This window comes from Ictalurus punctatus, chromosome 3 (assembly GCF_001660625.3).
Source record: "Ictalurus punctatus breed USDA103 chromosome 3, Coco_2.0, whole genome shotgun sequence".
NCBI lineage: Eukaryota > Metazoa > Chordata > Actinopteri > Siluriformes > Ictaluridae > Ictalurus > Ictalurus punctatus.
In genome coordinates this window covers 10,023,353-10,036,353 of record NC_030418.2, presented here as the reverse complement: position 1 = coordinate 10,036,353, position 13,001 = coordinate 10,023,353, and the positions used below count along the sequence as shown (strand labels likewise).

Here is a 13,001-nt window from a genome sequence, read left to right as displayed (position 1 = left end):
AAGGGGTGGGGGAAGATTCTGGACAGACCTGGAAAGCCCAAACGGGTAGTATGGGTGAACTGGGAACGATTGGAGGAGGCCCCTGTCCATGAGATCTTCAACACACACCTCCGGCGGAGTTTTTCTGGCACCCCTGTGGATTTTGGGGGCATTGAACCTGTTCAAATGTTCAAAGCCTCCATTGCTGAAGCTGCGGCAGAGAGCTGTGGTCTCAAGGTCTTAGGTGCCTCAAGGGGTGGTAATCCTTGAACATCATGGTGGACACTGGTGGTCAGGGAAGCCAACTGACTGAAGAAGGCGGCCTTCCGGGATGTGTTATCCAGGAGGACTCTGGAGGTAATTGCAAGGTACCAACAGGACCGAAGGGCTGCAGCCTCTGCCGTGAAAGAGGCAAAGCAGCGGGTGTGGGAGAAGTTCAGAGAGGACATGGAGAAGGACTTTCGGTCGGCACCAAGGTGTTTCTGGAAAACCATCCGCCACCTCAGGAGGGGGAAATGGGGAACCATCCAAGCTGTAAGGATGGGATGCTGTTTACCTCAACTGAGAAAGTAATTGCAAGGTGGAAGGAACACTTTGAGGAACTCCTGAATCCGATTAACACGCCCTCTATGGTAGAGGCAGAGGTGGAGGATGATGGGGGATCATTGTCAATTTCCCTGGTGGAGGTCACTGAGGTAGTCAAACAACTACACAGTGGCAAATCCCCAGGGATTCATGAGATCCGTCCAGAAATGCTGAAAGCTCTGGATGTGGAGGGGATGTCTTGGATGACACGCCTCTTTAACACTGCGTGGAAGTCAGGGACAGTGGCCAAGGAGTGGCAGACCGGGGTGGTGGTTCCCCTGTTCAAAAAGGGGGACCAGAGAGTGTGCACCAACTATAGGGGTATCACACTTCTCAGCCTCCCTTGTAAAGTCTACTCCAGGGTGCTGGAATGGAGGGTTCAGCCAATAGTCGAACCTCGGCTTGAAGAGGAACAATGCGGATTCCGTCCTGGTCATGGAACAACAGACCAGCTCTTTATTCTCGCAAGGATCTTGGAGGGGGCCTGGGAGTATGCCCATCCATTCTACATGTGTTTTGTGGACTTGGAGAAGGCATATGACCAGGTTCCCAGGGGTTTACTGTGGGAGGTGCTGAGGGAGTATGGGGTGAGGGGTTCCCTTCTTAGGGCTATCCAATCGCTGTACTCCCAAAGCGAGAGCTGTGTCCGGATGCTCGACAAAAAGTTGGACTCGTTCCAGGTGGCGGTTGGTCTGGGAGGAGACCTCGGGGAAGACCCAGGACCAGGTGGAGAGATTATATCACCACACTGGCCTGGGAACGCCTCTGGATCCCCCAGTCAGAGCTGGTTAATGTGGCTCGGGAAAGGGAAGTTTGGGGTCCCCTGCTGGAGTTGCTGCCCCCGCGACCCGATAATGGATAAGCGGTGGAGGATGGACGGATGGATGGAGACTTTAACATGTACCACCTACCTAAACATTGTTGCACACCAGGTACACCACTTCAAGGTTGCAATATTCCCTAATGGCAGTGGCCTCATTCAGCAGGATAATGTGCCATGCCACACTGCAAAAATTGTTCCGGATTAGTTTGGAAAGCATGACAAAGAGGTCAAGGTGTTGACTTGGCCTCCAAATTCACAATCCAATCGAACATCTGTGGGATGTGCTGGACAGACAGTTCGATCCATGGAGGCCCCACCTCGCAACTTACAGGATTCTAATCTGGCATTCAGATTCTTACTGATGAGTGGCTTGCATCTTGTGGTATGGCCTCTATATATCTGCTCTCAAAGTCTTCTTCAAATAGTGGATTGTGATACTTTCACCCCTGCTGTGTGGAGGTTGTTTGTGATGGCACTGACTAGTTTCTAGCTTTCTCTTCACAGCTTTTACAATGTTTCTGCAACAAACTTCTGTCATTTTTCTTGGCAGACCTGTTCCATGTCTGGTTGTTAATACAACAGTGGTTCATTTCTTTTTAGGACATTCCAAATTGTTGTGTTGGCTATGCCCAATGCTTGTGCAATGGCTCTGATCAAACTTTCCCACTGGTCTCAGCTTCAAAATAGTTTGCTTTTCTCCCATAGACAGCTCTCTGGTCATAAATTTAGTTTATCCTTTCTAACAATAAATGCAGTCTTCACAGGCAGAACTCAGGGCTCTAACCAAGAGTAGACAAGCAGTCATTAATTGCTTCAACAATCAACAGGGCACACCTGGGCAACAAGAAATGTCTGTCAGTCGCATGTGGCAATATTTTTGATAACCTGAAAAACGATCGAGTTCAAACAAAAGGTGCCATATTCTTAGCTGTGTAACATGTCTAGTTGTAAACACCAGGAAATGAAACCTGAAATTTTGAACTAAATTTTGAACTATCTTCTTATATTCATCTTTGGATCTCAAACCCAAATGTCTTCAGTGTATAGCAAAAAATAATAATAAATTGGCCCTACCATTCTAATAATTTAGTAGGACTGTAAGTAGGATGTTCTTTGAGGAGGTAATTGCATTGACTATAGCATACTGTATCACTGAAAAGGAACAGTGTGCTGAAATGATTGGCCAAATATCTGACATGAAAGGAGAACCTGCCGTACACTACCTGCCAATCATTTTATTAGCCATATTTACACGCAAAAAATTTCGCCCGTCCAAATGAATTCACTGCAATTGCAGATTCCTAATGAACTGTTGATATGTGTACTAAACTGAATACTCAATTTTCATTTACACGTACATTACATGCGTCATGTGTCCCTATGCTCATGGTTCATGCTGTTACCAAAATTACCATAACAGCATGTGACTCCAGCCAGAGCATTCAGCTTTTAAATCATGCTGCTTGTTTTTGAGATTAAAATGATTTGTCACACCCATATGGAAGTATAATAGTGCCAAATGTCATCAAGGCAAAATGGCATGTTGAATTACAAACATATCACAATAACAATACCTGAATTTTTCTGCCCAGCAATTTGATACAAATTGAAGAAAAATAAACCCACAGCAATAACAGTGCTTGAATTAGTTTCCTCTGCAATTCATTGGGTTTGTATATTTTGACTGAAAACAAAATTCCAGCATTCAAAATTCAATGCACACACATTCACCTTCCTAAAATATGGTTCCAAAATATTCAGTTGTTAAAATACCATCTTCATTATTCGTCAGGTAGTATTTCAACACATTTTTCAACCTCACAAATTCAGGCTGTATAAATACAGGTCTTAAAATTCAAGTCTTGAATCTGGGTCTCACAGGAAGAGCAATGGATTGCCGATACTATTGTAACATGTTACTCTGGGCCGGCCCCTAGTGGTGGGATTGTGTAAACAAGCCACAAGAGAAGATGAACCTAGCGGACTGGCATAAAGTTGGCTTGATGTTGGGCGTTCGGTATTCGCAGATATGTGCAAATTAAGGGACCATCTCTAAAGTTACATATTGGTATACACGTTTCTAACTTCAATAGCATTTGAAGGGAATGACTTGGTCATAAAATCAACTGTAAAGTGGTCATCTAAGTGTAAGCTATAACGCACACCTTTAAGGTTTAAATATCTATTATTCATCAATTAACAGAGTATTAAAAGAACATTAACCCACCTCATTTAATATTACAAAACATTCATTTGGGTTGGCCTCAATCAGTTTCCTCTATTCCAACTGAGCTATATAGGCTACATGAACATTTTTATATTCCAATTGAGCTCCAATGACCAACTGACAACTGAGCCAGATTATTATAGGATTAAGGAAGAAGTCTTATAGGAGTATAATTTTTTTGCAAATTTGTTTTGATTAATGGTCTCCAGAATTGACTCTTCTTTATTTAAATCATTACGAGTTTCAAATTCTCATATGAATGAACCAAAATGTTTTACTGCCAGTTTATTTCTGAATTAAAAAACATGTTTTGAAATGTGTGCTACATAACCTTTCTTTGTGCTACTGAATTTTTTAGCTCATTATGACCAGTGCTACTGATTAAGTGCAGAACCATGCTTTGTCAGTTTTGTTATTTTTACAGCCTGATTGTACTTTTCTGGTTTGGATGTAATATGACAGAGAACAAGAATTCCATCAAGAAATTTTTCTTCCTAGCCATTTTGCAAAACCTGAAGCATACGGGGGGCTAGCCCTGCTCAACCTCATGTTGTATTACTAGTGAGAAAATATGCTCTCGATCATAAACTTGTACCCTAATAAGCATCATGATCAACCTCCACCATGCTTGAATATAGAAGGTGCCTCATGTACAACCTCTTCACTTGCCTCACTGTAACGTCTACAAACCACAGCATAACAACGTAACGTCTTCAAACCCCCCTGCACTTATGATCCTTGTTTCTTTTGTCTATATCTGATAGTGCATGTGGTTTGGGCAGATCATGTGATGATAAAATATAAATATGCTGATGGTAAATGATGCATAAAGTCCGGTCCATAAGTATTTGGACAGGAACTTTTTTTTTCCTTCTATTTTTGCCTCTGTACACTACCACAATGAAACAATCAAGATGTGACTGAAGTGTACACTTTCAGCTTCAGCCATGACAGGCCACACCTGACCATGAAACAGCTAGTCAATTGTCCAATTACTTTTGAGCCTGTGAAAATGGAGGGACTCTGTATAAAAAAAAATAATAATAAAAAAAATAAAAATAAAAATTTTTTAAAAAAGGCTAATTCCTAAACGGATGATGCAATATTTTTGTTAAATTCCTTGAATTAAAGCTGAAAGTCTATAATTCAACCACATCTCAACTGCTTCATTTCAAATCAATTCTGGTGGTGTACAGTGGCAAAATTACAAAAATTGTCACTCTCCAAATATTTATGGACCTGACTGCATGTTGATGGATTTTTTTGCCTCATTCAATCAATTAAACTGCTCTATTGGTTTGCCCAGAACAAAATTTTAAAGATATTTTGACAGATCTATGCATAATTTTGTTTTTAATCTCATTTTCCTCATACCCCACCCATTTGAGCCCTAGACACTATTTAAAAGTGGCCACTCACCTCAGAGGTACAATATCTAAACTTTATCATCTTATTTTTATTAACCTCAATCATTGCATGTCACAGGGTCCCATGATCTTCGATCTGCAATCTTGAAACAGATCCATAACGCCTCCAGATTTGCTCAGCCTAGTGTCCTACAGTGCAAAATTGTCCATAGAGTACACTGGTCTAAGAAAAAACGTAATAATTTTTTTTCCTTCCATTAACCCTGAATGTGACCAGTGTCACCATAGACCTGCTAATCTCCTCCACATGTTCTGGAACTTCCCTATTTCACTATCTTCTTCTTGGAATTTTGTTTTTGAATCCCTTTCTGCCATTACCCATACCTGCCATATAATTGCTTCCCTACAACTGCTCTGTTTGGTGTCCTTCCCATAGGCAATACATTGCCCTCCCATTTCACAGACTGTTGGCTAGGTGACTCATGTTAATTTATTGGCAAATGACTCTCTCTTCATAAAATTAGAAAGGATAAAGTATTTTTGTGAATATTCAAATATGTGCATTAGTACTTAGTGCTGTAATACACTGCCAGGACCAAAAAATAAATAAATAAACAAAAATAAAATAAAAACAAAATCGCTGTTTGGATTTATATAAGCAAATATTAAGAGCCTATGATTAGATCATTATTGAAAAATTATTTTAACCCTAACTGTTGCAGTGTGTAGCTTCTTATTTCCTAAACAACCATGTCGGAAGACATATCTCATGGTCATGGAAAAGAGGTTACTGTGTTTCAGAAGGGGCAAATGATTGGCCTGCATCAAGCAAAGAAAACAACTAAGGAGATTGCTGAAATGACTGGAATTTGGTTAAGAACTGTTGAACGCATTATAAAAATCTGGAAGGATAGTGGTGAACTGTCAACTTTGCAGAAGAAATGTGTTCAGAAAAAAATATTGTTCAAAATCTTGAATGATTGTAATTGGAGATCGTTAAACACTTGGTGAAGTCACATCATAAAATAAAAATGTTAAATAAATAAATAAATAAATAAATAAATAGATAGATAGATAGATAGACAGTAGAACTCACAGATACATTTACTAATGAAAATAAAAGCATTTCCAGAATCACGATGCAATAAGAACATACAGGATTGGGACTAAACAGCTGTGTGGCCACAAGTAAGCAATTTGATAGTAAAGGGTAATCGGAAAAAATAACTTCAATTTGGTAGAGAACATAAAGATTGGACTGTGGAACAATGGAAAAAGGTCATGTGGTCTGATGAGTCTAGATTTCCCCTATTCCAAAGCTTTGGGCAAGTCACAGTAAGAAGTGAAGCGGATGAAGCAATGCACCTGTCATGCATAGTGCCTCCTGTACAAGCATCTGGAGGTAGTGTTATGATCTGGGGTTACTTCAATTGGTTAGGTCTAGGCTCAGCAAGCATTATGCAGCAATAAAATGAAATCAGCCGAGTACCTGAATGTACTGAATTACCAGGTTATCCCATCAATTGATTTTTTTCTTTGCTGACAGCACATTCATATTCCAGGATGGCAATGCCAAGATTCATTGGGCTCAAATTGTGAAATAGTGGTTCAGGGATCATGAGGAATCATTTTCACATATAAATTGGCCATAATAGAGTCCTGACTTTAACCCAATTGAAAATCTTTGGGATGTGCTGGAGCAGACTTTATGGAGTGGTTCGCTCTCCCATCCTCAATACAAGATCTCAGCCAAAAATTAATGCAACTCTTGACAGAAATAAATGTTGTGACATTGCACAAGGTTTATGAAACAATGGCATGACAATTGCTCACTGTTTATCTGCAAAGTTTTTTCCTGTTCGGCGTGATGACATTTAATGTCCCAGACAACGTCTGTAATCCCATTTAACAATTTGCTAGGAACCGTCTTTTTCAGTACACATAAAAGCTTTTTAAAAAATATAAATGAGTGGGGTATTACTGGTGTATTTTATGTCGTACAATAAAATGTGAAAATATTTTGAGCTTGTGATATAGAAACCAAAGACTTTATTTCAGGGTTTTAACCAAAATCCCATTCAAAAAACTCATTGACTTCGGGACGATGCAACCGAAGGGCTAAAATGCTAGCTCGTATCCATGTTTTGGCATACAAAATGACATCATCCCTACACCACTATACAGTGACTGGCTGTAAGTTTAGGAAGCGCTTGAATTGATATGCAGCAGAGTTTTCTATGAGCGGAGGGTGAACTTTAAATGTAAATATCGCAGTCGTTCATGTTCATGTAATCGTGGGCAGTTAAAATCGTAATCAAGATCAACATTCAATTAACTGTGCAGCCCTAAACCCAAGTATACAAAACATTATTTGAAAGAAAAGGATGCTAAATAAGGCCTTTTGAGAAGCTCAGATGAACATACCCACTTCCTAACACCTCACTGCTCACTCACTTCTGTCTGACTGTGCATTAGTCTGTATGCTTGCTTAAAATAAGAGCATAAAACCCAAAGGTCAAAAAGGTTCATCAAAGTCTTGTGAGGGAGCTGTTAGTACAGCCAGCAGCTAAGTATGCTTCAACCCCTGGCAAAAATGATGGAAACACCACACTTGGAGGATGTTCACCCAGCTTGTTTACTTCATAGCAAATAAACAAATCACAAACATACCTCAAACAAGTTAAATTAAGTTGTTTTATTTAATAGCATATTTTTTCAAGATCAAGTAGAGGAAAAAATTACGGAATCATAACCCTAAGCCTAAGCCTAAGCATACGGAAGCCCTAAGCTGCCATGCATCATTAATTTTTTTTCTTTGTTGTTTTCTCGTGATCAGGATTTAAATTTCTTGTGATCTCGACATAACAAAAAGCTGTTTTCTCATGACGTAATTTTATCCTGAGAAAATCTTGCGCCTTGTGAATGGTACTGGTGTTACTTGCACATTGCCATCATAAATGTAATAATTGCCCGCTGTAGAGATGGACTTTATCTCCTAAATAAGAAAGAGGGATGTCCCCAAGGGCTGTGACAATGGCAGTTTTTCACCACTCCGGTGGAAAAATGCAGCCACCATCACAGTCCTAGGGGACACAGCGGTGGTGGAGCTCAGACATCTGTTTCGTAACAAAATGTGTGTTTATTTTAGTATCCTCAACTGCAGACTGGTATTTGCTTTAGAAATGCAAATTTCAAGGTGATCGGATCATTTTTTCCTCTACTTGATCTAGAAAAAATTATACCATTAATTAAAATAATTTCATTTCACTTGTTTGAGGTATGTTTCACGAAGCCAAAATGTTCAACTATTAAACAAAAATTGTTTTGTGTCATATCTGTGCTTTGTTTATTTGCTATGAAGGAAAAAAGCCAGGTGAACATCCTGCAAGTGTGGTGATTCCATAATTTTTGCCATAGGTTGTAGAGAAGGCTGGAAGGAAAAAAAACTCATTCACACACGTCTACCTAGCCTAGTTGGCACCATTTCTATTAAGGAGTAGGTTACACCCTGTTAATCAACACAAACCAAGCCTCAATTTGCAATTGACAGCACTGTCTGGAGAAAGAAAGTCATGACTGTGCCATCAGTCATTTGAGTAAGGCGAGACATTTTCTTTTGAGCTCACCAAAACAACCACATGATAAAGTAGAACATACAGAATACACCTTTTCAACCAACACAGACATTTTAGAACTTGTGACGGATGTTACCTGCAAGACTAACACTACCTGAACTGCCAGTAACTTCTCTTAATTCCTGTCAGACTGTGTGAATTTGATACAACTAGAAGCCAGACCCATGGACATTTCCTTTAATCATGAACTTAAATTAATGCCAATGATAAAAACTGGAAAAAACAAAACTAAATTCAAGCAATAAACTTTTCTTTCTGGTTATATTTAAATTAGATCATAGGAAGCATTATCTGATGGTATAATATTACACTTGAATATTGTATGTCACTGAAATTACAGTCTTCTTTCACAATCTAGAACATTCCAACATTATTTGAACATAGGTTTTCCAACACATACTTCACAATATTTGCAAATTACCACACACTGTATCTGCAAACAAGTCTTTACAAGACTCTGAAAAGTGCACTGTCAGACAAGCTGTGAAAACAAACTAAATGTACTCGTATGATGATAGCTATGTCATAGCCTGTATGTATAATGATCCAAATTTCAACAGGAGCCATTCACCAAGAGGCTGGGTTTTAACGCAGGTGCAGCATTTTGCTCACTGTATCAAATTGCATGTCTTCAGCAAAGTATAATTACTATATGAGATTTATTATTGATGAGATACATTATTTATATATGGCCACCAAACCAGTGATAAATAAAATGTATAGATTAACTGCAACTGAACCATTAGAAAGAACAATTTAATAGAAAAGCAGTGATGCACTGATCTGAGTATTGTATTAGGATTGAAACTAGCCTGCATCTTTATCAGACTGGAGTTGTGTTCTAATCCACTAATTTTTTTAATGTGAGCATGTGATACTGACTAACACAAGATTATGCATAAGATGACATGGTGCAAGTATTTACGGATAATCAGACCTCTGATATCAATATGGTATTGAAAATAGAAAGCAGTGATTGTGCATCTCTGCAGTAGAGGTGTGTGTTGTTGATGCTTACACGTAGATCTGCTCCCTGTGTACGACAGTCCATATATTTCTCCCATGCGAGAGTGAGATTGGATGGTTGTTGGTTGGCCATTTTAAGTCCCAGCTTGACAATGGAGATAATTGTTATTAATTAACTCGATTTTAAGGTTCAAATCCATCTAAAATCTTGACTCGTTTCTCTATGGGCCCATCAAATCCACCGTCTTCGTTGGCCTTCGTCAAAACTCCATGAGGATGTATTTCCTAAAAAAGACCAGAGAAGAATAAATAAACCTCACAGGCGTTGAGATAATACTCAGAATTGTAAACATCGATGTGTGCAGCTAGCTAGCATGTGGTAATAATACATTAAATGACTTGTCCCATGCACTAACTACAGCGACTCTATCAGACAACTTTGCTGGAACCTTAGCCAACCAATTTTCGTTCAAGATAAAGCCTTTAATTACTATTATTCACAACGTCACATTCGTATCGCTTATTTCTAGTCCTAGCTGATATTAGCCGACTGAAACGTAAACGAAACTAATGGCTGATTACACTGCAGCAAGTGGCTAGCTTGCTATGCTAACCCCCGACTTCCTGTTAAGTTGAATAATGCAAACACAAAAAAATTGGATATATTACTATTTAACTAAACTGCAAGCTGTTGTTTATGTCACCATAACGGTTCCATTCACTGCACAATTTCACAACACCGACATTCACGGTTCCCAATCTCATAATGATGGCCTTTTGTCGGTTGTATTTAATGGTGACTTTTATCGACACAAGCGTTTCAAACTGCGCAGTTCTTTTCTGTTTACTATCTCAAGAATTTCATTGCTAATAGATGCACATATACTCACCTTTACCGCACAGACTAACATACATGGGTATTTTATTCCGCTCTACAACAGAAAAACACCAAGTGAAGCATATTCCAGGAAATAACCACAATGAAACACAGTTTAAGACAGTTAGTTACTATTGGTGGAAAACTGGATAACCCCCGATCAATCACAACATTTGCCTCCGACCATAAAAGACGATTTCTCTTCTCCCCAATCATTGTGATGACGCCAAAACAAGGGTCTCCCTGAGTAGGAGGAGCTCTGTATGTGGTCAAGGGCACACAATGATGTCCTTGGCTAATATTTGACGTAGAAAATTAAATTGTTCTTACAGGAATATTATAATTTTCGTTATTTTATTATGTAGGCGGGATCAGTAATATTGTGTCTTTGTCAGTTATCCTGTGCACGTCATTAAAATCGGACGGTTGATGAAAATTCATATAAGAGTCATGGGCGAGTCAGGAAAACCTTCGGGTAGGGAGACCCCGGAGCGGTCAGAAATAAACAATAAATAGTCAAATAAAAAAACATTGTACAGAACTGGCATAAAGTTGGCTTGACGTTGGACGGTCGATATTCGCAAATATGAGGAAATTAAGGGACCGTCTCTAAAGTTACATACGACATTGGTATACACGATTCTAACTTCGATAGCATTTGAAGGGAATGACTTATAGTCACACAACCAACTGTAAAGTGTTCATCTAGGTGTCAGGTATAACGCACACATTTTAGATTTTTGATATTTATTAAAATAAACTATTAAATCATACGTAAAAAAAAAAAAAAGCCATGTATTTAATTACTGAATGGGCTCATACACAAAATATACCATAATTTAAAGCTCAATAGCATTTGAAGGGAATGACTTATCATTAAATCAACTGTAAAGTGTTCGACTAGGTGTCAGTTATAATGCACATCTTTTAGATTTTTGATATTTAATAAAATAAACTGTCAAATCATATCTAAACATTATGATGTTTTATACCATATGTACTCATACACAAATATATTATTTTGTGTATGAGTTAAATTTCAAAATTCTAAAAGCTGTGCGTCATACCTAACACCTAGATGACCACTTTACAGTTGGGTTTGTGACTGTAAGCCATTCCCTTCAAATGCGATTGAGCTTTATATTATGGTATATTTTGTGGATGAATCCATACAGTATAAAACATCACAATATTTAGATTTGATTTGACAGTTTATTTTATTAAATATCAAAAATCTAAAAGGTGTGTATTATAGTTGACACCTAGATGAACACTTTACAGTTAGTTTTGTGACTGAACATCATTCCCTTCCAATCCTATTGACCATTAAATTATGGTATAATTTGTGCATGGGCCCATTCAGTAATGAAATACATGTCAAATTTTACATATGATTTAATAGTTTATTTTAATAAATATCAAAAATCTAATCCCAGATGAACACTTTACAGGTTGTGTCTGTAAGTCATTCCCTTCAAATGCTATTGAAGTTAGAAACATGTATATCAATGTCGTATGTAACTTTAGAGACTGTCCGTTAATTTCCGCTTATCTGCTAATATTGAACGTCCAATGTCAAGCCAACTTTATGCCAGTTTTTAACTAACGTAAACTTGCTGCTACAAAGAGATTCAATAGGGCAACAGAAAAAATTAAGATATCCCCCAAACCGTATAAATGCACATGCACTGTAATTAAAAGTAATAGTTAGTATTTTACTTGATTTGTACGGAAAAAAAAAGAAAAGAAAAAAAAAACATTTTGTTTTTATTTAGACTATAGATGTCTTTACAGAAAAAAATGATTCATCACAAACAACCTCCGTATGTCAAGGATGAACATATCGCAATCAACTGTTTGCAGAAAGACTTCATGAGCAGAAATGTAGAGGCCATACCATAAGATGCAAACTACTCATCAGCAGTAAGAATCTGAAAGCCAGATTAGAATTCACATAGACATACAGAGATGAGCGACAAAAGTTCTGGATAAAAGATTAACCTGTACCAAAGTGATGGAAAGGCCAAAGTGTGCAGAAAGAAAAGATCTGCTGATGATTCAATACATACTAGTTTATCTGTCAATCATGCTGGAGGTAGTGCCATAGCTTGGGCTTCCATGACAGCTTCTGGATTGGGCTCACTAATCTTTATTGATGCAACTCATGATTGCAGCAGCAGAAGGAATTCAGAAGTCTATAGTAAAATTCTGTCTGCCAATTTACACAGATATGCATACAAACTAATTTGGAGGAACTTTGTCATGCAGCAAGACAATGACACAAACACTGTCATCACAACAAAGGACTTCATCAGGTGTAAAAGTGGAAGATTTTTCACTGGTCAAGTCAAAACCAAAACAAACAAAAACTCAAAGAAACTATTGTACAACCCTGAACAGCATCCCAAAAAAGAATGCAACCCAGATAGCAAACACATTTGGGCCGATTCCAATAGAAATGCACCACTGTCAGCTCATTGCCGGTATCGGTGAAAAGGTAATTGCCCAGAGTCCTGTCGACTGTTCATACCACTTCTGGCTG

General features: G+C 38.3%; 1 protein-coding gene across 8 annotated transcripts in view; it reads right to left on the bottom strand.

Moving 5' to 3' along the window:
• lyst (lysosomal trafficking regulator) overlaps nucleotides 1-10,797 on the bottom strand; it is a 227,188-nt gene extending 216,391 nt beyond the window's left edge. For 4 of the 8 annotated variants that reach the window (XM_053679573.1, XM_053679568.1, XM_053679571.1 and 1 more), the window contains exons 1-2: nucleotides 10,473-10,791; nucleotides 9,635-9,867 (exon numbers count right to left, since the gene is read on the bottom strand). Coding sequence is in view for 7 of the 8 variants with exons in the window: in XM_053679568.1 (XP_053535543.1) it covers nucleotides 9,635-9,715 (81 nt within the window). In the remaining variant the exon portion in view is untranslated. Of the gene's footprint in view, nucleotides 1-9,634; nucleotides 9,868-9,971; nucleotides 10,182-10,251; nucleotides 10,415-10,472 lie in introns of those variants that run through there. The other 4 variants (XM_053679574.1, XM_053679575.1, XM_053679570.1 and 1 more) reach the window with 3 other exon arrangements.
• Between the last annotated feature and the right edge of the window lie 2,204 nt (nucleotides 10,798-13,001).